Here is a 27209-nt window from a genome sequence, read left to right on the forward strand (position 1 = left end):
TGGGTCCAGCTCCTGCCTGCACAGTCCTGAGAGAAGGATCCCAAAGGACCCAGCAGACTCGGTTTTGCTAGAGTACAGTGAGGAACTGGGTGAGGACACAAGTCTATCTATCTCACTGCAGCAGCAAGTGTCCTCCTGCCTCCTTTCTGGCGAAATTATGGGTTGAAGATTGGACCCAAAAGCACACTCAAAACACTGTAAACTTTGAATTAAGTCTTTTATTTAACACAGGGATTTCTAAAGCAAAGTAGAGAGCTAGTCTCACTGGACGGGGGAGCACTGAATGGGAGAGGTGAGTTCATTACGGAGTTTTTGATGTGAGGAGTGATATTGTTCAAGGAAATAAGGCGAAGTTTTCTCACTTGTTGTTAGAGCGACGTGGATGGGATGGGGCGGGTGATTCTCGAGGTGCATGAGGGAAGCAATTTGTCTGATTTCTGATCTTTCCTTTCTAGAGCGGAGGTGAACTAAGGCGTGCAGGAAGGCAGGTACGCAAGCTTTCTGAGCGGCTCAGAGGGAAGTGCAGTAGCAAAGAGCATTTATCTTTTTAAGTGGGAAATAAATCTGGGAGTCATCGGCATAGCAGTGGAAAGAAATCCCATGTTTCCTGAAAATAGACCCAAGGGGTAGGAGATATAGAGAGAAAAGAAGCGGTCCTAAAACTGAACCCTGTGGGACCCCACATTGAAGAGAAGCAGCAGAGGATACAAACTCCCGAGTTTCACAGAGAAAGTTCGCTCTGCCAAATAGGATCTGAACCACTGCAGTGCGGTACTCCTAACACCCACCAACTGCTCTAAACGGGAAATTAAAATATTATGATCCACTGTATCAAAAGCAGCAGTTAAATCTAACAGCACGATAATAACACAGTCACCTGAGTCATTTGCCAAAAACACATCATTAAAAACTCTTAAAAGGGCAGATTCGGTACTATGTAAAGCTTTAAAACCAGATTGGAAAACTTCTAAAATACCGTGTTCTTCTAGGAAGGACATTAATTGCTTATAAACTACCTTTTCAAGAATCTTTGAGATAAAAGGCAGTTTGGAAATAGGTCTGTAATTCGCAATAATATCAGGATCAAGAGCAGGTTTCTTGAGTAGAGGCTGAATCACTGCATGTTTGAGATTGACAGGTACAACACCAGAGGACAGACTACTATTTACAATGGATTGTACAGCTGATGCTATAGTGAGAAAAACCTCTTTGAAAAATCGAGGAGGGAGAGCATCATAAGGGGAACCTGAGGGCTTCATGTGAGCAACCAACTCCTGCAGGCAGAGCAAGGAAACTGGCTCGAACCTGTCAAAGACAGCAGAACTAGGGGCAGGGGTAGAAGGGTCGAGAACGGACTGGGAAGTCTGCGCTTTGACAGATAACACTTTATCAATAAAAAAGTGTAGGAAGTTTTCACAAATTTTCTGAGAGGACTCGACACCAACAGTCTGTGGAGCATGAAGGACCATGTCAATAGTCTTAAATAAGACATGAGGCCTACGACAATTTGCCTGAATAATAGCAGCAAAATGTTTCCTCTTAGCATCTTTTACAGTCTTCTGGTAAGAATTCCAGTAATCTTGTAACATTTGGTATGACACCTGAAGTTGATCCTTCTTCCATTTACGTTCAGCTCTCCTACACTTTCTTCTGGCAGCACGGGTGTCTTCATTCAGCCAGGGTTCAGATTTGGCTTTTACTTGCCTAAGCTTAAAGGGGGCCACTGAATCTAGAACAGTTTGGCAGACAGAGTAAAACCACGTACTCAGCTCTTCTGTATCATTGCATATGAAATCAGGAAGGCCGCCGCTCTGATTAAAAACAATAGAGAACTGTCCAGCAGAGGAAGGATTAAAAATACGACAGCACCTAGCAGCAGCAGGAGGAAGATTAACTTTGGTACAAGGAAGGAAAACCTCAAACAAGACAGGCCTATGGTCTGACCATACAATATCACAAACCTCTAAATTAGAGACAGGTAAATTGTGAGTTAAAACAAGATCCAACGTGTGCCCATATTTTTGTGTAGGCACAAACACGATTGCAAGATTGCAAGATCAAAAGAGTCAATAAGATTTAAAAAGTCCTTTGCCATTGGCTTGTCAGGGCAGCACACGTGAATATTGAAGTCCCCAATAATAAGGACATGATCATATTTTGGCATAATTTCAGCCAACAGATCAGAAAAGTCATTTAAGAAGTCCTTATTGTATTTTGGGGGTCTTTAAACCACAGCACAGAGCACTGTGTGAGAGCGACCTAGCTCAAACATACTCAGTTCAAAGCTACTAGGTGAGGTTGATAATGGTTTACATTTATACTGCTTCTTAAAAACAACCGCTAGTCCTCCTCCTCTGCCTGATATTCGAGGAGAGTTTAAAAAGCAGCAGCCATCAGGTAAGAGATCTGTGAAAACGCTGGACTCACCGGCCCTCAGCCATGTCTCAGTTATACAGAGGAAGTCCAGCCCTTGGGTCATAAATAAATCCCTTAAAATAAAAGTTTTATTACTCAGCGATCTAGTGTTCACCAATCCAAACCTGGTGGAGGTCAGCGTGTTCGTGGCTGACAGCGAGACCCGACGCAGCGGCCGCAAGTTCTGTAGGTTCGCACCGCGCCGACGAAGATGAGGAAAAATCTTTCGCGGCTGGGACATCTGATCCGAGCCAACAACGGGCACCAGCCAGGCATCGATGGGCTCCAGAGAGCACGGAGAAAAGGCATGACAAGGTACAGATCCACGTTCGTTCCAAGAAGCTGGGGAGGAGCGCACCAAGTACGCCTTAAGTTTCACGAGTAGACCGCTACGTTTGCCCCGGCGTCTGAAACGCTTTCGCCGTGAGGCTGGGGCCAGGGTCCGACAAAGGTTAGCAGGTATCCCAGACAGGAATGGAGGTAACGCCTTATGCCCATTATAAGTTGCATTGGTAAGATCACTGGCAACTAGTCGGAGGTCCAACAGTTTTTGGCGATTGTACATTAAAAGAGAGTTGACTCTAGCAATAAAAAACAACATAAGGAAACACAACAGAGGAAGAGCCAGACGGCGAGCCACACACACTGGCGCCATCTTGGTCATTACCAAAGAAATTTTTGGTAGTAACAGTCATGATTCAAGCTACTGTGGCAAACACATGATGCAGAATTTGTCACAATCAGCAGGGCTGACTGTTGTTCCTAGAGTATTTAAAAGTAGAATGGGAGGCAGAGCCTTCAGTTTTCAGGCCCCTCTTCTGTGGAACCAGCTTCCAGTTTGGATTCGGGAGACAGACATTATCTCTATTTTTAAGATTAGGCTTCAAACTTTCCTTTTTGCTAAAGCATATAGTTAGAGCTGGACCAGGTGACCCTGAATCCTCCCTTAGTTATGCTGCAATAGATGTAGGCTGCCGGGGGATTCCCATGATGCATTGAGTTTTTCCTTTCCAGTCACCTTTCTCACTCACTATGTGTTAACAGACCTCTCTGTGTTGAATCATATCTGTTATTAATCTCTGTCTCTCTTCCACAGCATGTCTTTATCCTGTCTTCCTTCTCTCACCCCAACCGGTCGCAGCAGATGGCCCCGCCCCTCCCTGAGCCTGGTTCTGCTGGAGGTTTCTTCCTGTTAAAAGGGAGTTTTTCCTTCCCACTGTCGCCAAAGTGCTGCTCATAGGGGGTCATATGATTGTTGGGTTTTTCTCTGTATCTATGAAGCGCCTTGAGGCGACTTTTGTTGTGATTTGGCGCTATATAAATAAAATTGAATTGAATTGAATTGAATTGTGTAGAGTGAAGGGTGGACCCAAATGCAGACGAAAACAAAATGTGAAACATGACTTGAATAACAGAAAACGAGCCGTTTATTGAGGCTGGCAAAATAACTGTAAACAAAAGGCAAAGCTAACAATAAACTAAACTGGGTGAGCTAAATTAACTAAAAACCTACAACAGGAACATGAACTTGACATGAGGAAACTTGACACAACTTCTTGGCTTGAAAACAAAGCAGACGATCTGACAATGACACACTGAAAGCAGAGGACTTAAATACACAGGAGGTGATTAGGGGAAGTGGGAAAACTGACTGACATGAGCCTAATGACAGGACAGGGGAAGTGAAACTAAATACAATGAACAAAGGAAACACAACTCCTTCAAAATAAAACAGGAAACACTGAAACTAGACATGACAACAAGCTTAACAGACCTAACACGTGATGAACGATACAAGGACTCAAACATAGAAACCAAGGAAACAATAAATAATAACTGCCTTTCCTTAACTAAAGCTAAATAGGAATGACACAAACTAACCACAAATCTAAAATGAGACAAATACAAAATGAACTCAGAGCGCTGGGTCAGAGACCCAGCCTGTGACAGAATTATGTATACTGATGAAAACTATCATCTTATACAAGCCCTGGAACTTAAATACTTTAAGGTCAAATATAATTTGGTTAAAAATATTATAAGGTGAAAAAAATGTAGAGATTTTGTCAGTCACTTCATGAGAACTAGATACATATAATGTATTAGGTGGACATGTTAAACAAAAGCTTGTTTTGAAAATGTTCAATTTAACTTTTTATTAGCAAAGATAAGTACTGAAAACTTAACAGCATTAAAATAAGTGATTAAAAGAATAAAATGTAAAACTAGGTAAACAAAACAAACAAAAACAACAAACACAGCTCAGGCAGGACTGATCAACCCTCAGCTCTAACAAACCACAGACAACAGTTTCTTATAGAGGTGCGTTTGCATTGTGCCACTTTAAGTAGCAGCGTTACACATTTAGCTGAAATACTCATTTTCACACGTCGAAGTGTATTTGTCTGGTATATTAACCAGGAAAACAATATGATGTAATGAACATTTTTTATTCACCGCTGGTATCACTGCGGTCCTTCATAGTCATAGTTCTACTTGGAGTGTTTTCATTTTCATTTCATGCTCCTGTAGACTTCAACTTGTGTTCATGAAATTCATTAGCCAGCTTTTCATGGGTTGTGAGTCTTCAGTTCCTGTGAGCAGTGCTTGCAGACATCATAGCTGCTGAGGATGTGGAGGGTAAACTGCCTTGCAACTCTGCGGTTCTGTCCATTTGGCTTCCACCTACACACAAGAACAGTTCATATGATCAAATGAACAAATTAAATGAGACAGTTGTTGATGACCAACAATGAGAGAAAGGCTAAATCGGTGCATTAATATACTCAATTCAGGTGTGCGTGATCCCTCGTCTGAACTCTAGATCTGATATGTTCTCCAAAGGTTGTTGGTTCTCCATTATTCCTGTCAACAACTCATCCAACTGCTCCGTGTGCTTATTTGCAGGTCCGCCAACACTATTTCTGCAACAGTCTGTTTTAAGTTTATTTGTATATTCTTCCACAAAACAACTTGATCTTAAGCAGCATTGTAAGTCTGAGCTAAAAAGATTTTTCCTGTATCAGTATTCTGGAATGTGGCAATGTGCTAGAGATCGCAGTTGTCTATCCAGGCTAGTTGTCCTGACCCGAGTGAGTATCCAGCGTTTTTCTGGTTTGGCTCTGCTTTTCTTGTGTCCACCCATTGGAGCAGACCCTGGTTCCACACCTGCATCTCTACCCGTCGTCCGTCAGCAACAATCAGCGTTTGTCATCACGGTTGTAACTTCACGGTGCTTGTTATACAAGTGTTGCCTTGTACCCACTCCTGTGTCTTTATGCCTCTAGATCAGCGGTCTCCAACCTTTTTTGCGCCACGGACCGGTTTATGCCCGACAATATTTTCATGGACCGGCCTTTAAGGTGTCGCGGATAAATACAACAAAATAAAACTAGTACCGGTACCGAAAAAAAGAAGATTTATTCATAACACACGTGAAAAGACCCAGGAAAACCGAGTAAACGATAAAAACGATAACAAAATAACGCTGAAAACCGATAAAAACCCTGAAAACTATACATTTCACACCTGAGCCTCAACTCTTGCGGCCCGGTACCAAACGACTCACGGACCGGTACCGGTCCGAGGCCCGGGGGTTGGGGACCGCTGCTCTAGATCCTTTCAGTCTCAACTTACCTGTAACTCAGTCCTCTGGATGCTGGTCACTAGTTATGTTATGTTTGACACGTGTGTGTGTGTGTGTGTGTATACACACCAATATGTGTATATCTATCTATCTATCTATAGATAGATAGAAAGCCTCATGTGGGTATTCTGTAATTCGTACATCATTACATTTACATATCTGGTATGTAGCACACATGTAACACCACAGCAGGGCTGCTGTACATTGAATAACCAACAGATGTCAGTACTTTCAAATGAGCTGTTAAAAAGGGCTTCGTGGGATCTGCCTTTTGGCAAAGCAATTGGCTGGAAAGATTAGACACATTCCTCATGCTAAACCTTCCAAGTAAGCTTGCAGAATCATTCTTTGGAAACTCAGCTGCTCCCACCTGCCTGCCCTCCTGCTTGCTGCACCATCGCTGGACCTCTGGAAACAAAAGGTTGTAACTGCAAGCTCGCTTACATCGTCAGCCAGACGCTCACTCGGTCATACTCTCCCCTACAGCAAACTCTCATCCACCTACAAGTAAGGCTTCATCATCCCAACTCTTACTTGCCTTCAGTCATCCTCACCCGTTCACTGAGATTAACTATCCTCTCCCTCTGTTCCAGTTGCTTCCTCGACAGGGACTCTCACCACCACACCTACAGTTCATGTCACTAATTTGAATAAGGCTTCGTTTAAATCACAACCTAACTGTCCGTTGAGTCTGCTCTTGGGTCCACAGTTACAGTGTAGCAATAGATGATAGTATCCAGGGTCAGGGATCCATTTACTTTGTATCAAATAAATGTTTCAGAACCAATATTAATGTAAAGCCATTTCTGTCTTAATGTATTTTGAAAAGAGGTCTAAATGATTAAAGTACTTATTGTGCATCTGGAATCTAATGTGGACTGGACCATTATTTACATGATCAATACCATGTTGTGTTTAAAAGCCTTAAAACTAAAAACTGAGATGTTATATCACTGATTAATAAGGGAATGTATCAAGGGAGCTAAGGGCTATTTCACCACTGATTTCTATATCGCTGGACTTCTTTCAGTAATCATAATTAGCAGTGTTGGGAAGGTTATTTTTAAAATGTATTCCATTACAGATTACAGATTACATGCCCCAAAATGTATTCTGTAACGTATTCCGTTACGTTACTCAATGAGAGTAACGTATTCTGAATACTTTGGATTACTTAATATATTATCATGCTGTTTACAACTACATGAATGTACTATTGCTGTGATTTATTACTGTTACTGAAGGTCCGCGGCTCCGAACCGTAGTAAAGGGACCTCTGGCTAATACGGTGGGTTCATGTCGGCTCGTAGCTGAAAACTAGCTTTACTTTGTTGTCTGGGTCAACTTTGCTAGCAGAGACAGAGAGAGGCGTTGAAAGGCTGCTCCAACAGAACTTATTGTTTCAGAGGAAAACACGAACATGGTGTACAGTCGAGTCTTAATAGCTTACTTACAACTGGGCTCGTCAGGCTCTCTTCTTGGCTGCAGTGGTTATTATTATATTTACATGCTTCCAGCTCCCGTTTCTGCTCGATGACAGCTCGTACTTTTCCTTTTTCTCCCTCCTCGCGCTCACAGACACATAACGTGTATGGCAGTCCATTCTCCCTGCAGCACGGACTACACTGCCCATGATGCTACATTCTTTAGAGCTATACCTGTAGCATTCTGCCTGTTAGCTTAGCACAATAACAACAAAAAGGCCTCTCTCACCCAGGAAACACGCAGAGAGAGAGAGCGTCACCCTGTAACCATGGCAACCGTAACGCTACCTGGAACAACAGAACGTAGCTGTCAAACAAAACCCAAACAGTCCTGACCCGCCACAATATGAAACAGGGAAGTACCGCCGTGTAATCCATTTATTTCAACAAAGTAACTGTATTCTAAATACCACCTTTTTAAACGGTAACTGTAACGGAATACAGTTACTCATATTTTGTATTTTAAATACGTAACGGCGGTACATGTATTCCGTTACTCCCCAACACTGATAATTAGTAACAAATAATCATTCAAAAGAATGCAGGTTAAAGGAATTTCCATATGAACTTAATTTTTCAGACTCAAGGGCATATTTTATATACAGCAAATGCAACAAATGAAGCAACTACCTGCACTGTTCTCACACATATAGGACATCATACAGATGCTGTGTTAGGAGGCCAGCAGGCTAAAGACTGTTTAGTGTTCAATTCTTGATGGGTAACTTCTACAAAAGTTTAGAGCTGGAGTGCATCTGTTGAATCATTTAATTTTTTAATTTAATTTAATTTACTCCTAAAAACTCTGGTTTATGTAGTTTTAAAAAATGATCTCCTTTTTATGTGTATTTTTACTGTTCAACAATCACATTTTCCTAAGTTGCTACTCTTTCGTTTGTTCATCCCGTCTATGCAAAGTTTTCTCTTAAAAATGAAAAGCAGAATACAAAAAACCTTTGACAATTATCAGCAATTCTCCCCACTTGAAACCACGTGTAGGGTTTCAACCCACGACACTTTCCAACAGCTTTGCCGGCCAATGAGAATAGAGAGATTTCTCGGCCTCGGTCGCCTTAAGCTTTAACGGACCCAATCTCACGCGAGAGGAGGCGGACTCCAGCTGTGTGGGCGTGTCCTGCGCTGCAAAGTAATTCCAGCCTGAGTTACTGAAGCTTCTCCTACTTTGGAAAAGTAGAGTTTCCGACCTATGCCTCACTAAGCGCTTCAGTTTCCTCAAAATAAATCACTTCTAGTTTTTCCTTCTGCGCTGCTTTGTTTTTATCATGGTTAACAGCCATGTTGTCCATCTGCTCTTTCTGCTCTGCATCGGATTTACTGGTAAGTACAACAGCTCTTACGCATGAACTCATTGCCTTGTACGACGGCTGACATCGGGCAGCTGAAGAAATGTCTTTCTGCAGTTAAACATCCAAATGTTTCTCACCTGTTACTCGCATTCTGTTACGAATAGTCGAAGGCTTTAGATTCTTGAGCTCCACAAACTGAGCTCGGGTGTTGAACATGTGTGCTAAGAGTCAGGGAGCACCGGAGCAGACTGTTCCTCACTCAGACTATTTTTGTCCAATGTGGTCGCTGTTTGATGGAGGCTGTCTCTATCCACAGCCCAGTCTGAGCTGGAGACAGATGAAGTAATTCCCAGGCTGCTGCGTGGCCAGGAGGCGCACCTATCCGACCACACTGCCCGCACCCTGCAGCGCCGCGGTCAGCGCTCCCTGGAAGGACGCTCGGAAGCAGAAAACATCATCGTCTTACTGCCCGCTTTCGGAAGCAACCTGCATTTAAATCTAACGCGGGACAGCACGTTTCTGTCCAAGGACTTTGTAGTGGAGGAGAGGTACACGGGGAAAAGCGCTGTGGTGAACAGCTTATCCACGAAGCAGCTATGCTTTTATTCTGGAGCCATCATTAACCACACAGACTCTCTGGCATCACTTAGCACCTGCGGTGGTCTGGTAAATGTGTGCAGTTTCTCTTTGTGTGTGTGTGTGTGTTTGGACTTGTTAATAGGTGTCATATGATTCAGTTCAAGCAGTTGGGGTCATATTATTCATTTTCATAAAACTAAGACTACGTTACAGCAAACTGTGACTTCAGTCACCTAGTGAAGCACCTCTGAAGCATGATTTTGTAACAACTGCTAATCTCTTAAACCCCACTGACCTGATGCTGGGTCAGTCAGTTCAAAGGCGCACACTGCAGCTTGATGCTAACTGCATATTAAGGGCTTGGCTAAACACTGTAATTCAAGTTCCACTCAGCAGTTCTCAGCTGCATCTCCTCAGTGAGTCAAAGATTAGCAACTTCCACTGTGAAACATATCTGTAAGCTGAGCGAGCAGGCTGGGAGTTAACAGTTTGTGTTTCTTTCATGCTCTGTGTGTGTTGAGTGGTGCTACGTAATCACTTTGTCCACATGTTGATTAGTGACAGAGGAATGAGGCGATTGCTTCAGTCTTAAAGTATTGCAAGGAAAATCCTGCCTAACTACAAAATACTGGATTTTAAATAGTCAAATCTGTTAGTTGAGATCAGTCGTTTGCCAACATCCATCGGAAACGTTCACTTTAAAATGTTTTGAGTCACTTACTTTTACTAGCTATAGCAGTCTGATCTCTGAGGCACTCGTGGAGGAATGGGGTGGGGTTAGTGTTTGGTATTTTGATAATACTCTTATGTAATGGGACTGTGCAGGTAGGGGTCCGGGTTCAGTCCTGGACTCCTGGATTCAACAGCCTGAGGTCAGTTCTTTATTTTCTCTGTATAGCCTTAGTAGCCACATTAAACCCACCTACATACACCGAATGAGAAGATCTTTGTCCAGCAGTGAACAGACACGTAGTGTGTTCATATGGAAAAACAGAAACTTTGGCAGCTGCAATACATGAACTTCCAGCCTCACATCCTCCTGCATGTTAGCTTATTGTGTGATTCTAAATCGGTCAGTAAGACCAGAAACATGTTACTCACTGTAAATGTGTGCTCACATTCACATTACATTACATCTGACTTACAAGCAAACCAACCCTAAATGGGTTACCTGAGGGGATGATGACACAATATCACTTCAAAGTTTAATTTTTCCAGGACAAGCAGCTGGACGAAGGTTGGAGAACAGGTTAAAATTCCCATTAAAGACGCCACAGTTCAGTTAGCACTGCTTTTACTACTGGAAGAAATTATGTTCCAAAGTAATAACACAAAAGTTGTAAGCAACAAAGCAGAAATGCAATCTGCATGAAAATGTTTCAGTTGCTTGTCCAGTGTTTATAAATGTATTGCAAACTTCATCCATGATTAGTGTTTTGTGGAAATTGGATAAAAACTACCGGCTGACTCCACAGGGGGACTGTGAAGGGTTTGCATTTGTACAGCGCTTTACTCAGTCCCTAAGGACCCCAAAGCGCTTTACACATCCAGTCATCCATTCATTCACACACTGGTGATGGCAGCTACATTGTAGCCACAGCCACCCTGGGGCACTGACAGAGGCGAGGCTGCCGGACACTGGCGCCACCGGGCCCTCTGACCACCACCAGTTGTGCTGTTAGGTGAGAGTGCTAACCACTGCCCACTGTGCTGAGAGAAACGTTTCCTTTTTCAAAAATGTATTTATTTCTAAATTGGGACCCGTGGCAGTGGATGTTAACCATGTCAAGCTGTGGGACACGTGTCAGTCGCACTTTACTGTGTACATGTGTATGTGAGATAGTCTGGCCTACACACACGTGCACAGTTGATTTAACCATGTTGCTCAGTTGATCTGGTAGTTCAACTGTTTGTGGTTGGATACATTTCATAAGAGTGCGAGCCCACTTTGCCCTGTGCGACCAAGAAGCATAAATGAGACTGATATCTGCAGCCGTCTGTCAGGTCTGCTTGGATTATTGTTTGCTGCGTTTCTTTCTTCTATTTTTTTTAACCTGTATTCAAAATTCATCAGTGCAGAGTAGAGAGGATGGAGGGCAAGGGAAGACAGAGCAAAAGGCCACAGGTCGCACTCAAACCCCGGCTGCTGCTTTCTAGCAATAAGGCATATGGGCACACGTTTGACCAGTGACCTAAACTGGTTCCCTGTTTGCAGTATGTTTGTTCTGTATTTGCAGTAAAGATGAGTTTGTTCCTTTGGTGTGTGACACTTGTTAAAATCAGATCATCCCACATAACTTGGATAAAGCATTACTTGGGTGATCAAATCTCCTTCAAATATTCCAGGACAAGGAAGAAGTGGGAGGTGTTTTGATGAGAATTAAGGTTTACTTGAAGTTTGACTACTGGGGCTTTTGTGGACCCGTCCAGTCCTTCTTGTTCATCCAGACTTTCCTCACTGGCTGATGAAGACTCCTCTCCCTAGACATTGAATTACAAAACAGTTCCTGGTTGTTGGTGATTCGTAACTGTTGTGAATCCAGACCCTTGGCCAAAGAATTTCAAGTCAAGCAGACTCAAAGTGTACAGTTGGATAAAATGTCATCCTCCTGGGTCGAAGTTACAAAGTGTAGAAATAAAAATAAAATTTCTTAGTGCCGATTTAAAAGAACAAAAAACAAAACTAATTAATCTCACAATTTTTCTGTAATTAATCGCAATTACTTGACCAATAGCCTGCTTTCAATTACATTTTTTCAACTTTATATTTAAGCTTGTAACAGACATTTATGCAACATAATGAATAGAGGTGGGGATCACCATACATCCCACGATATGATATTATTGCAGTTTTTAAAAATATTTTGCGATATTCAGATTCTGTACATAAAGGTAAACTTTATCAATATTCATTTTCTCTAATATCAAAGTCTCACACTCAGTCTTTCTCTCATTTCAGTTTGATTGTTGACAAACTGAACGGTTTGTATTACAGTCTAGTCCAACTTAACTGAATCAACCATCTGGTACAATTATAGCTATTCTGAACTATGCAGTTTATGAAAACTATGCAGCCCCTTCAGCAACTGAAGAATTTGAAAGTAAATTAAAACAAAATATCATTTTACATTAAATAAAAAAGTTTTAAACTTAATTAAAATAAAACATGTCTTAAATTAAAATAAGTAAACTGCCATGTTTATTGCTGCCAAAAACAAGTGAAACACATTTGGACAGTGAAGGAATGTCAGGATTCTTGCTCAGAAAAAGGATCAACATGCTCTGAAGTCAGAGCACAAAAACCTTTTTGTAACAAAATATCGATTTCTGCTGTCCCTGTATCCATACATTATTAGCAAACAAAATATCACCATACTACACAGTATCCATTTTTCCCCACCCCTAATAATGAAGCAGAATAAATACAAATAATGTTAAATGCTTAAATTCAAAGAGAATTTGAATAGTTTCAGTCTTTTAACACAGCTTCTCTCCTGTGAAATACAACTTTTTAAAAAACCTATATACTAATAGGTAAGTATACACTTATATATAATATATATTAGTGCTGTCAAACAATGAAAATATTTAATCAGATTCATCACAGGGTTACTGTGGATTCATTTTGATTAATCACAATTAAATATCATTCATTTTTATTCTATATTTATCGCATTTCATTTTGCGTGAGCAAACAGAAAAAAGGGAAAATATACAAACTTAACATGTTTATTGAACATCTTAAACCTTCATGTTAACAAAAAACTCTGTTTATCCTCTCTCTCTGTCACTCTTGGAGAGGCTTCAAGTCCTTGAAACGAGGAACCACGGCGATGTAAAGCGCCTGTTCTCAACGACATTAACACGTCTGCAGTTTGTTGCAATCCACTTGGCATCAATCAATATGTCCGAGGTCGACTTACTGAGCCCCCGATGCTCCGTGAGTGGTTTGTCGCAAGCTGGGTGACACGTTAGCCAAAGTGCTAGCAGCATCCCTGACTAACGTAGGCTTCGCTTCAATGTGATATTTTAAGCTGGAAGTGCTTCGGTGAAAAGAAAATTCCTTCTTGCACAATGTGCAAAATACTTTATGTCGGTCGACTGTTCCATCTTGTTATTTATTAATACTGAAACCTCTCATCGAGAGCGCCAATGTGTGTTTATCATCCTCCATATTGAGTTGATTGGTTCAGCTGCCACTTCCAGATCAACAGCCCATTTGCACATGTGCGAGGGTAACTCTACTTGGACAAACTGCCCGAAATGCGTTAACAGAAACATTTCAGGGATTTTGAGTCATTCTGCACTCCAGATGTGTTAATTGCGTTAAAAAAAATGTAGTGGATTAATTTGTGTTAACGCGTTAATTTTGACAGGACTAAAAATTTCAAATACAACAATACAGAACTAAGATAAACTAAGAATAAGTACAGCAGTGTTGTAATTGAATAGAAATAGAAATAAATACAAGAGTACACGAGTGGAACAGTGTAATATGGAATAGTGGAAGTATTGGAAGTGAGAGGAGAGTGTTATATGTGTGATGGAGGGCAGCATGGTGTTCAGGAGCCGGACTGCTTAGTGGGAAAAAACTACCTGCTCCTGATGCTGCAGAGTCATCTTCTGGATGGAAGAGGAGTAAACAGTTGGTGGGAGAGGTGATGCGGGTCAGCCATGATGCTAATGGCTTTACAAATTCAGTGTGAGGTGTAAATACCCTGTAGACTGGGTAGAGAGCTGCCAATAATGCGCTCAGCAGGCCGCACAGTCCTCTGGAGGGCTCTGTGGTTGGACGCGTTTCAGTTTCCGTACCAGACTGTGATGAAGCTGGTTAAGACGCTCTCTATGGCGCCTCTGTAGAAGGTGTTAAGGATAAGGATGGGTTTGGGGAGGTGCACCTTCAGTCGCTTTTTGCTTGAATTTCTTAATCCCCTGGGGTCTAGTGTGTAATTGCCCATTTGTGACTACTTTTGATTTTACCTTTGTCTGAAATTACAGTTACATTTTCATTTTGACATTCTGTGTTAACACAATCGATCTAAAAGTACACGGAAAATATACAATTTAAATTACTTATGAAGTTTTTTTACTGTGAAAACCACAAACATGTTTCTGTTTACATTTTCACAACTTGAAATGCAAATATAAACAATTAGGCGTCACAATAAGATCCAAAAAATAGTTTCTCTGCATCACAAAACAGGGTTTGCATTGCAATCTGCCATTGGTCACTTTTTGGCTAGCAGCTGTGACATGCACTAGTGCCCTTTTTGTTCTGACTTCACACTAATTAACATAAGACGAGACACTATATACTCCAAACATGCTAAATGTCACAAATCTCTCACATCTCAAAACTCTCGCTGCCGTCACTCCCAAAACTTTTCTCTCTTCCTAAACAACTAAACGCCACATGTTGGCATGTAATATTTTGGATTGGTTGAAATTTGTAATTTTTTTACACCAATAGGAAAGAAATGTCATGGATTTTTCTTTTCACGGTCCTTAGAAAATGCAATTTCTACTGTATCTTGCCACACTAAACCTGATATTTATTTGTCTTGTTTTACATGAGCTATCAACACAATTTAAAAACTGTTGTGTACATAGTTTCAACTCTGCACTTTCAGCACAAGTTGAAATGGAAACTCAGTGTGGGTGCATCTTGTTGCTATGACATCTTGAATGGGTCATATGATTTGGGTGTGTCCGTTGATCATCATGCTCCGATAGCTTTCAGAGGCACTCTTTTGGGTGAGGTTGGTCAGAGGGCTGGTCAGCTCCACGAAATTTGGGATGAACCTACAGAAGTAATCAGCCAACCCCAAGAACTGCTGCATCTCTTTTTTTTTTTTTGGTCCTGGGATGAGAACAGGATGCAACAGCTGGAGTCTTCTCCATCTGCATCTGCACACTTCTGTGGGTTGGTGGTGAACCCCTGCAGCACTGCGGCATCTCGCTGCATATGCTTCGCCCAGGTGTCACTGCGGATCATGACATCATCCAGGTACACGGCAGCATGTTGATGCAGCTCTCCATCAGACACTAGACAGAATTGGTAAAACAAGCGGTGGAGAAAGCAAATTTTCTTGTAAACTTTGGAGTCAAGGGAATCTGCTACTAGCCAATGATCAAGCAAAAAAAAATACAATAGCAAGGTGATTAATACAATGATTTAGTACAACTGCATGTATATCTGTTTGATAAAGCTTAAGTTGGATCATATACACATTTGACGTGATGTGCCACTAATAAAGAGGAAAACCTTTTAGTAATGGCTAAAGTCTGGGTCAACAAGACTGAAGGTATCTTGCTGCTCAACAGAGCTTTTGTGTGATTTATACAAGAATGCTGGTCCAGTGTATATATAGACTGCATCAAGCTCAAAGCCAGTGAGAACTCGAAGAGTTATATCGGCAATGGAATCCAATTTCCATCCATAACTCCAAGGCTGTCTCCTCGACAATAAGCTCTTCCCGGCAGTGCTGGCTGTGGAAATTGCTGAGGTCTAATCTGGGTATGGTGGTCTTGGTTGTTTTGAGGTATGCTGCAGCACCGATGGCCTTGGTTGAAGCATCTGAGAAGGTACAACTCTGGTCCAGTGAGGAGAACGTTGTTCAGAGAGATGCCGTTGTTTTGTGCGAGTCTAAGGCTACGTTCACACTGCAGGCGAAAGCGCATCAAATCCGATTTTTTTTGACCCTATGCGACCCATATCCGATCATGGTGTGACAGTGTGAACGGCACAAATCCGATATTTTTAAATCCGATCTGGGTCACTTTTGTATGTGGTACTGAATCCGATACATATCTGATGTTTTAGAAAGCTGCTGTTTGATGGTCATGTCGCATTAAATCCGTCTTTTACGTCACTGACACAAGACAGACGCCAATTATCAGCGCCGGAGAAGACATCGCGAACGCTTCCTGTCGATCCAGTGAAACTGTTGGGAAGACAACGTTGGAGAAACGTGAACATTTTATTTGTTCTGTATAATCTGCAGATTCTGACAGAAATCTGCAACTATCCTTTGAAGCAGCGCTCCTCTAAAACAGCAATAAGGATCATTATTAGGTTATTTACATTATTATGTAAATAACAAAATAACTTAAAGCAAAAATTGGGAAACGTGAAGTCTGAAGTCTTTATATTAAGGTCATCAGTCAAACAATACTGTTGCTCTGGGTCTAAACAGAGCGCGTTGTGTGTGACGTCTTCTTTTGCGCATGCGGCCGCTTTGAGCGTTCACACTAGAGCACGTTTGCTGTCACATTTTATTTGTAGTGTGAACGAGCAGACAAAAAAATCGGATTTGATCAAAAAATCAGAATTGAGCATCAAGACCTGCAGAGTGAACGTAGCCTAAAACTACTCTGATCTGGTCAGGATTGTTGGTAAATGCCAGCACTCTGTGGAGGTGAAGCTCTGCATGGTTGTCAAATACTGCATTAAAGCAACAAACTGCTCTTTCTTGCTTGGGTTGTGCTCTAGGGTGTATCTAAGAAAAGAAAGACAAGTCACAGCTTGCTCTCAATTGTTTGGCAGAGGTGGCCTTGGAGATCAAACGGAGGAAACTCTGTCCCTCAGCCTCCAACCTGCAGACAGAGCCCCCCAACAGCAGCCTAACAGTAGCAGAGGAGCTCAACAGCTGTTTGAGACTGCCCCTCCCTAGCACCTCCTGCCCCCCACCTCCACCCTACCTGGTACACTTCTCCTCTCCCCCCAGGAACATGAGATGAGGAGAAGACTGAGAGCAGCCAGCCCCAGCAGCATCCCAGTAGTTGCGGTCGAAGCCTGCGTGCACCAACTGGCAGTGATCCTCACCAGCCTGTTCAACCTGTCTGACTCATGCCACTGTTCCCACCCATCTGAAGGCCTCCACCATCATTCCCATCCCACCAAAGACTGCAATAGACAGCTTCGATGATTACAGACTACTATAGCCCTCATGTCTGTAGTCATGAAGTGTTTCGAGCAGATATGCGTCAGCACATCAGAGACTGCCTACCACCCTCTCTGGACACCCACACATTTGCTTACAGAGCAAATTGGTCCACGGAGGATGGCATCACCATCACCGTGTGGAGAAAAGGAAGAGCTACGTGAGAATGCTATTCATGGACTACAGCTCACAGTGTAGCTGTGTGGATGGGGATGCGGAGGGGGAGGAGGCACAGTCCATTTATCAGTCTGACAGCTTGTGCAAGGTAATGGTCAGATTATTACCTGAAGACTAACGCTATAAGCATAAATCCTTTCTTAAAAAACGAGCCATGAACTAACTAAAAGTGAAACATGAACGAACAACTCACAAACTGTGTAAAATACCCAGAACCATGACATTATGGTCGTGTCCAAATTCATGGGCTGCATCCTCCTGAGGACCCGGCCTTCGCGGTCTACGTGGGCCGGGTCCTCAGAAGGTCGGGTAGGCCGGAAGTAAACGGCTGTGAAATTGGACGGTCTAGCCTTCTGATTAGCGTCACCGCTGTCTCGGTGGAGTTTAATAAACTCGGCCGTCTGCTCCTTGCTATCTAAAATATAACAGGACACTGGAGTAAACTCTCGACCGTCTCACACTTCTGTTTAATCAGTTTTCTGTTTGACGTTTAGTCAGCTGTGTGAAAACCAAGGAGGAAGCCACCCGGGGGATTAATAAAGTTTTATTTTATCTAATCTAATCTAATAACTTTAATCTCAGCCAAACCGATTTACTCACAAACAAACAAAACACTGAAAAAAGCCAAACAATAACATTTTAGGTTGTCTAAGTGACTTATATATTACGTTTAACCTGAGTAGCGAAAGCGATCTTAAAATGATGTGCCGGGAGTTGTGCCGTTCTCGGCGGCTTCAGTGACCCTCGAGCTCCCGGCGAGCTATCGAGCTGGTGGGTAGCAGACGTCTCCGAAAACGTCGAAGCACTTTTGCAAATATGCGATATCTTGATAAACCGAGCAGATATTTGATGTTTACACAGCTACTTTCTCACCTGAAAATATGTTAAAAGTTTATTTTGTGACCCAGAAAGATTAGTAAGAGTCATTTTAAAACTTAGTAGCGGCCGCCATTGTTGGAAACTGGAGTTTGGCTGGGCCGCGCTATGAATTCTGGGATATGGTGGGCCACGAAGGACACACCCGACCCATCCTTAAAATTCGGGGAAAAGGAGGACGCATTTGTCGGCTGCATTCGGAGGAGTCTATGAATTTAGACAGCCTTCGGCGCGTCGCTGTGACGTAATGGGTCTACAAATGCGGCCTCAGGAGGAAGCAGCCCATGAATTTGGACACGACCAATGTCTACCCTTTTAAGCTTTGTTCTGGCGTGTTCTTCAGTACAGAAATGGCAAAGAAAATGTTGGTTTTGCTTATTGAGATGCAGCTTGACATTTTCATTAAAACTGGATTTGGTGATTATTTTTATGATTACAAAATCAATGTATCCATGTTGTAGACAGTGGCACTTGCTAATAGCACCACTTTATCATCAGTTCTTTTATTTAAAAAAATCTAAATACTGATGTGTGATTCTAATTGAAGATCATATAATCAGACTTATTTGGTTTTGGATTGATCAGGTTTTAGTTTATATTGTTTGATGTTGCTCTATCAAAGCCAGAGATCTTGACTCCAATGCCAAAAACTTTAATTTTGTCTAGTTTAGTTTCATATGCTCGGTTTGGTCCTTTGCTAGCTAATCAGAAACATCCAACCTTTCATGTATGGCATAGCCACTCACTTACATACTGGTAATATAAACATCAGGCAGAAGGTAGGTTATTAAAGTGCTACAAGTCGACATGTAGTGACAAAGAATGGGAACTGAGAACCGGTTCTTGTAGAAAACCGATTCCCAGTAGTCCAATTCTTTGGTATTGTTTGCCTGCTTGTCGATCCCACTTATTAGTTCTTGCACTTCCACAGCAATCAGCTGATTTCAGTTTGCGTGTCAGAGGAGAAAAATAACAACGCAGTCGAGAGCATGGAAACACAAAAGGACGAGATAAATGGGAAAGGGGAAAACTGCATCCAGGACAGAAACGGCCTCATTATGCTGCTAACACAACTTCGTTTTTTTGGAAGCATCGGCCAAGACAGCATGCTAATGGTGAGCTAGCCATGAACCCAGAGCGAAAGCTGAGTGCAAGCCAAAAGCCAGATCCTTAAGTTCAACAAGTAAGAAGTGAGCAGTCAGGCTGCAGCCTCTCTACCTGTTCATGTTTCTGATCGCGTTTTTGTGCTGGTTTTCATCTTTGCTTTGTGTGGTCAGCTTTGTATTCTACTGAGAGAAAGATCTTAGAGATGGATGTCCTCATTAGGAATTTGTGTTGGTGTGTGGGGTTGGAGCCTCAGGTTTATGTTGTTAAACGCTGATCCTGATACAGTGTGTTTTAGCTGTTTTACAGAGTAACGTGAAAGATTAGATTAGATGAAACTCTCCTCCAGAGAGGAGATAAACAGTCTGATGGCGTGTGGGACAAAGGAGTTGGTCTTTTGGTTCTTGAAGCAACCTGTCACTGAACAGACTCCTCTGGTTGTTTATGGCCGTGTGCAGAGGATGCCCAGCATCATCCATAATGTCCAGCAGCTTCTTTAGTGTCCTTTTCTCTGCCACTGTCACCAGAGTGTCCAGCTTCATGCCGACCACAGAGCCAGCCTTCCTGATCAGTTTCTCCAGCCTGGATGAGTCCTTCTTTGCTGTGCTGCTCCCCCAGCACACCACAGCATAGAACAGTACTCCAGCAACCACCGACTGATAAAACATCCTCAGGAGCTTCCTGCAGATGTTAAAAGACCTCAGCCTGCTGAGGAAGTACAGTCGGCCTTTTTTATACAGGTGCTCTGTGTTGCATGAGCAGTCCAGTTTGTTGTCCACCCACAGCCCGAGGTACTTGTACTTGTTGACCACCTCCACCTGAACCGGCAGTGGACCTGCTCTGGACCTCCCAAAGTCCACAACCAGTTCCTTAGTCTTTGAGGTGTTGAGTTGCAGGTGGTTTGTGTGACTTCATGTGACAAAGTTCCTCACCAGACTTCTGTCTCCTCTTCACCCCACCCCAGATACACCCCATGATGGCTGTGTCGTCTGCAAACTTCTGAATGTGGCATAATTCAGATTTGTAGCAGAAGTCAGAGGTGTACAGGTGAAGAGAAGAGGGGGCAGCAGAGTTCCCTGTGGTGCTCCTGTGCTGCTGACCACAGTGTCACAGCCTGACGTACTGTGGCCTGTCGGTGAGGTAGTTTGAGATCCAAGCGACCAGGCAGGGGTCCACCTGCATCCTGTTTAGTTTCTCCTGGAGCAGACAGGATAGTATTGAAGGCACTTGAAAAGTCAAGAAACAGGATCGTGACCGTGCCTTTTCCCTTGTCCAGGTGTGAGTGGGCTCTATGTAGGAGGTACAGGATGGCATCCTCCACTCCGACACCCGCCTTGTAGGCGAACTGTAGTGGGTCCTGGGCATGTTGCACCTGTGGTCGGAGGAAGTTGCAATATTTGCAATCATGACTTTTTTGAGTAACAACTCCAACACAAAAAACATGCACAAACATTTAACCCACAGCATGAATTCATTTGCAAGAGAGGAATTTCTTTATTGCTACTTCAGGCGACTGTCCAAACAGAGCCAAAGAGAACCCAACGACAACTGATAAGAGACTTGATGCAGAATCGAAGTGAAATCGATAGTCGCTGAATTCTTATCCACTTTCCATCCCCAGTAGTGATGAGACTGTGATAAGAATTAAACATAGGTGATTGAAATCTCTCATGCTTAAAAAAACCTCACAAATTAGGTTGCTGAATGTCATCTGGGCCATTTTAGTTGAATTAAAATGTATTTGGGAATAACAACACTCCTCACTCCCCAAGATATTTTTGTACGGTGCGCAAATTGGAAGGCCAACAGGACTGAAACCTGAACTTTGGTAAGCAATAGGGTAGAGTCTCTTTATTAATTAATTAATTGATGTTATTATTTTTATGTTTATTACAGTACAAAGCGAAATGGTAAGCAAGCTACATTCACTTCATTTTATAAGACAAAGTACTCAACTATTGGCAGGACGAGCACCACTGAACAAATATTTGCATAGCGACAGATTCCAGGGACCCCAAAATGCAACTGCACAAAAATTGATAATAGCAAAATGTATTAACAAACAGCAATGTACACATACACGTACTGTAGTCTTTAATTTAGTTTAATGCTAGTTTCAGTCATTTTGCTAGAGTACTGTTGGGGAAATCTAGTAACATGTATATACATATATTTGTTTAAAAATTTGAGTATTATAAAAAAAGGATTTCTCTATAGATTTTGATAATATTGGTACCCTTGGCAGTTTATATATCAAGTTTTATCCAGATTGATTAATGTGTCTAGCACAGGTTAGGGAACAGATGCATGCAAATGCTGCGATCATTGTAGTGAGATTAATTTGTACCCATGTAAGTTAAACTGATGAACAACTGAATGACAGAAGTTTTATTTCTTTATTAATTGTGACAAAGGCTGCTGGGGGCTTCCTATGATGCACTGAGGTTTTCCTTCACTCATCTCTTTTTACTCTCTGTGTGTTTATACACCACATTGATAACTAGTTAATAAAGGCAATCTCTTGCTCCCTCCCCTCAACCCCAGTCACTTGCAGCAGAGGGTCTTTACCTTACAGTATAAAGCACCTACAGGCATCTATTGAGGTGATGTGGTGTTATCTAAATAAAATTGAACTGAATTTAGAGGTTTTGTCATGATGTGTTTTGATGTCTGTTTTTGATCTAGCAGGTGCCTGATCCAGAATGATCTTATGGGAGACAGTAGAGTGATCTCATTTTGCTTACGTGGCATATGGCCTCCCTCTCTGTGTCTTGTCCTGCTGGAGTTTTTATCCTCTTGGGAGATTGTTAGCAAGTGCTTGGTTATAGGAAATCATTAGCTCTCTCGCTCTCGGTTAGTGGCTATACCTTGGTCCATGTGACTTGAGATCACTGTTTTTGTTATTTGACATTTTTGAGAACAAATTCTCATGTACATGGACAAATGGTCGAGATGTAGGTGTGCATGGTTGCTATCCATCATTCTTCACTGTACACTGTAAATAGTATCTTGACCCTTTAAAGCCGGTCGGAGCGGGCACGCGTGTTTTTAAAAGTTATCTTTGACTTTATGACTTTCTGTGTGGTTTCTGGGATGCTTAGGACTCATATTGCACTGCTGGAAATAGTTTATTTTGATGCATATGCTGCTTTTTTGCAAATTTGCATCATAATATTTATTTTCGTATTTCCTGCAGTGTATAGAAATTGGTGTATTTCAAAAATAAAACTATGAAGACACTCAAAATAAATTTCCTGTGGTGGGAAACTATTTTGTGCAACTTTTTTGTATTTAAAGTTTTGAGGGATAAGCCTCTTAAATTTCTCTAACTAGAAATATATGTAAAAAAAAACAAAAACGATTTTCAATTTTTTTGTAGTTTATTGCACTTTTTTGCAATTTATGTAATTACTATGCACTTAATGCATGCATATTATTAAAATTTAGGCTGTAATGGTTGTATTGATGTATAGCAACTTGAAATGCTCCCAAAAATGGCTCAACAGCATGTAAAAATATAATATAAGCTCTGGCAGACTTGGTTCTATGGTAGGTCTTAAAGGGTTAAAGCTGTGTTAGTTCAACCTTACCTTTGGCATCAGGTAACTCTACAGATATTAGACAAAACAACTGGATATTACCATATAAATAAACTGTATTTCAGTGTAATAATCTATAAAAAACATGGGAAAGCGCAGTAGTTCTAAAATTTTATATTCTCACAGTTACAGTATAACTTAACCCATTTCTCACTTGCTTTCGCTGTGCAGCACTTGATAGGTTAAATCAAACTTCAATTTAATCTCTTTAAAAGTATTGAAACTCTGAGAATAGAGAAAGTTTTAAAGTCCCACACATCCCTCCAAATACAGCTATCTTTACATACTTTGCATAGTTTTGATATATTTACTCTCCAGTAACTATGACTGGTATCATATTCATATGTTGATGGAGCTGTAGAAATCCTTTAATCCATCCTCCAGACCACATTCTGCTGGCTAACATCATTTGTTAGTCCTGAGCTTCAGCTGGGAGTGGAATGTCTGCACAAATGCTGGAACAGGCTGAGCTGTATTTTATGGCATACCACACCATTATAGTCAGAGGAGGCCTGTTTATAGTAAATGCAGACTATAATTGTCCATTGTGTTTATACTATACTAAACCTTACTCTGTTTTACTGATTTGAAGCCGTTCGAAATAGAAAATAAAACTGTCAAATGCTTCTTGAAAAAATCTGTAAGACTTCAAATTAAACAGGATTTTTTAAACAGGAGGCTAACCAGTGTAGTTAGCTAGGCTATTAAATGTGAATTTCTGTTGTATACAAGTAGCACCAAATCAGGTGATCAAGAAATCAGGGTTACTATTAATTAGGGATGGGAATAGTCCAATTCATTGGAATCGTTAGTCTGCCTGCCTATCGATCCCGCTTATCGGCTCTTGCACTCTCGCTATGATCAGCTGATTGCAGTTTGTGTGTTGAAGGAGGAAGATGGTGGCACAGTTTACAGCGTGGAGATAGACATTACTTTTATTTTTATTGGATAAAAGCACGAGACCATGAGAGATGGTAAAGTGGAGACTGTTCCAGGACAGAAACAGCTGCATTATGCTGATAACACAACTTCAGCTTTTTGCAAGCACCTGCACAGGCAGCATGCTAACGCTAAGCTAGCCAATAATGGTCTTAATGTGCCTCATGACAAGCCTCTCGAAGCACTTCATCACAATGGGTGTGAGTGTAATGGGTAGTCGTTGAGGCAGGACACCAGAGACTTCTTTGACACAGGAACGACCACGGTGGCCGTGGTTGAAGATGTCAGTGAGGAAATCTGCCAGCTGCTCTACATCCGTGGAAGAGTGATCAATCTGGATCAGCAGCCTTGCGTTGGTTAAGTCTGCGAAGTGTTTTTCTCACATCAGTCACATAACCTGGTCATTGTGAGGAGGGGTAGTCTTCCTCACCATTATGTTGTTCTGAGCGTCAAATAGGGCATAGAAGTTGTTCAGCGCATCTGGTAGGCAGGTGTCACCATCACAGGGAGGTGTTGGCCTCGATGCCCTGCCGTATGTGCCGCGTGTCGCCGCTGTCCTGGAAGTGTCCGTGGTTCGACTGCTCTGTACGCGTGGTCTCGAGTCTTTAGCAGCTCACCCACCGCTGCAGCCATCCACAGTTTCTGGTTGAGTGTATTGTGATAGCCTGGAAGACAGTGACATCATCAATGCCCTTGTTGATGTGGCTGGTCACCGATGATGTGTACACCTCCAAGTTGGTGTGGTTGGTTTGTTGCAGCCTCCCTGAACTTATGTGTCAGTGAGCTCAAAACAGTGCAGAGAGAGCTGAGTGAGCAAGTGTTTGAGAGCTTGGATTTGCTCTTAGCCTAGCACAGACCCCGGCGCATTGGCTGCGCTTCCATTTCCTCACACATCGCTTTCGGCGACCTATCCCTCGGCCACTGGCATCAGGTGATGCCGAGGACTGGATGCCTGGTTTCCGTAGCAACCTAACGACACACAGCGCTTATGGTCCTGGTCAATTTTTGTATGATGAGTGTTTGCTGTCGGTAAACACGAACAACCCTCGTTCTGGTGTCCATGTGGCTCAGGAGTCGTGATGAAAAGGTGATTAAAAAGCCAATTAGTTAAACCGCAGGAATTTCTTTAAGACTTAATTACCTTCAAGACCTCTAATAAGAAATCATTTTGTCTTATTGATGAGCAATAATAAATATTCAAAAGAGAAAAATCAGTTTTCAGAATTAACTGCTCATTGGTAGGGATGGGATGATTTGTGGATGTAGGCTTCCCCGCATCCTTCTGTCTCTTCATGTAATCCCAGACACACTCGATGATGTTGGGATCAGGGCTCTGTGGGGGCCGGACCATCCTTCCCAGGACTTCTTGTTCTTCTTTATGCTGAAGATAGTTCTTAATGACTTTGGCTGTACGTTTGGGTTTGCTGTCCTGCTGCAGAATATATTTGGGTTCAATAAATAATCATTTATATTTCTGAAAGCATTCTTTGCTTACAGCACCTGCCTAAAACTGTTGCACAGTACTGTAGATGGAATAGAAAAGCATGAGTGTGGTATAGTCCGGGAGAACGGAAATAGACATTCACAGTGATCTGTTGTTTTTCCCAAGCAAGCGGCAGGATATTTGCACATTCTTACAGGTAGTGCAGATGGGCAATGATGATCCGTGGTGGAGCCCCCGGTTTGGGAGCCTGTAGAAGTGATCTGTCCAGCAGCGGCGCTCCTTTCAAGCCCAATGCTTCCTTCAGCAGTGCCAAAACAGGGGATGCAGAGCAGGCGTGTGTCCCGGGAACCCTCATTATCCTGATGTTTTTCCTTCTTAATCTGGCCTCTAAATTTTCACACTTGTTCTCCAGAGAAACAGCCACTTCTGCCAGGTGTCTTTTTGCGTTCATCATTGTTGGACTTCTTTGAATCACACTTAATCTGGCCCCAATCCAACGTGTTAACAAACTTTTTGAATGTGGGGAAAATTGGTAAACAGAATTAACATTACAGCAAAATGTGAACTCTTCTCAGAAATTACTTAAAAAGTGCAAACAAATACCTGCAATTATTTTAACATTCCAAAATTTTACATTATTTTTATTCTGTATTTATTTTAAAAATGTAGAAATAATAGAGCTCTTTTAAATGTAGTACTTTGTTATATCTTCACTATGTTGGAATTATTGGTTGTAATAATAAACAACGTAAATTTACAATAAATATAACTTTTAAAATCATGCTTTTCTTGCTCCAGGACCAGATTTCCCAAGACAGTCATAATAATTTCAAGTATATGTCTTAACAGATGGGTTTTATCCAGATGGGAGAGGAGAGCCTGTTCATCCAGCCTGCTGTTGTACAGGACCCATCCCAGTCCTTCTCCGGTCTTAAACACCAGCTTCTGCGGCAATCACGTTCAGCCAAGACCAAATCTGGTCGAGATTTTAAGCGGTCCAACTACTGTGGGGCTGTACAAGGTGAGTGACACGTCGAGACTGGATAGCGGAGGACGTATGGTTATAGTGACACTGACAGCAGAAGTGTTTTAGAATGATAGTTCAGGAACTTGGAGGAGGTGGACAAGATGATTGGTCACGGTTAAAATTATAAAAATGCATTCATGTGTATGTGTTTTTCCACAGGTACAGCACTGTTTAAATGTACATTCTGTTAGAACACTCTAAAGCAATGACAAAAGCTAACTTTTCGAGTTTGTGTCAATTTGTGGTAATTTACGGAGCCCCGCAGGGGACACGGGAGAAAAAAAAATTAAGATGAACTTTTGCGAGATCTCGCAAAACAAACTCAGGATCTCGCAAAAGTTTTAGCTGCATTCTTCGGAGGCCGCCAGGTCGAAGCTAACGGGAGGTCGAGGCACGATGTGCCGGGAAAGCGGTGTTCCTCCCGGCTGTAGTAGGTCTCGACCTCCCGTTAGCTTCGAGCTAGTGGGTGTCAGATCTCCGAAAACGTCGGAGCACTTTTGCAAATATGTGATGTCTTGTAAACCGAGCAGATATCTGACGTTTACACAACTACATTCACTCCTCAAAATATCTTAAAAGTGTGTTTTGTGACCCAGAAAGAGTAATATTACAACTAAGTAGCTGCCGCCATTGTTGGAATTCAACTTTTGTGAGATCCCGAGTTAGTTT

At 42.1% G+C, this 27209-nt stretch overlaps 1 protein-coding gene across 3 annotated transcripts in view; it reads left to right on the plus strand.

Annotated features, from left to right (window-relative positions):
* Nucleotides 1–8644: 8644 nt before the first annotated feature.
* adamts17 (ADAM metallopeptidase with thrombospondin type 1 motif, 17) overlaps nucleotides 8645–27209 on the plus strand; it is a 91310-nt gene continuing 72745 nt past the window's right edge. The window contains exons 1-3 of one of the 3 annotated variants that reach the window (XM_085165105.1): nucleotides 8645–8883; nucleotides 9169–9518; nucleotides 26363–26534. In XM_085165105.1, coding sequence (XP_085021231.1) covers nucleotides 8829–8883; nucleotides 9169–9518; nucleotides 26363–26534 — 577 coding nt within the window. In that variant the 5' untranslated portion in view covers nucleotides 8645–8828. Of the gene's footprint in view, nucleotides 8884–9168; nucleotides 9519–22898; nucleotides 25947–26362; nucleotides 26535–27209 lie in introns of those variants that run through there. The other 2 variants (XM_085165112.1, XM_085165121.1) reach the window with 2 other exon arrangements.

The sequence above is a fragment of the Neolamprologus multifasciatus genome, chromosome 1, assembly GCF_963576455.1.
Source record: "Neolamprologus multifasciatus chromosome 1, fNeoMul1.2, whole genome shotgun sequence".
In the NCBI taxonomy this organism is placed as follows: domain Eukaryota; kingdom Metazoa; phylum Chordata; class Actinopteri; order Cichliformes; family Cichlidae; genus Neolamprologus; species Neolamprologus multifasciatus.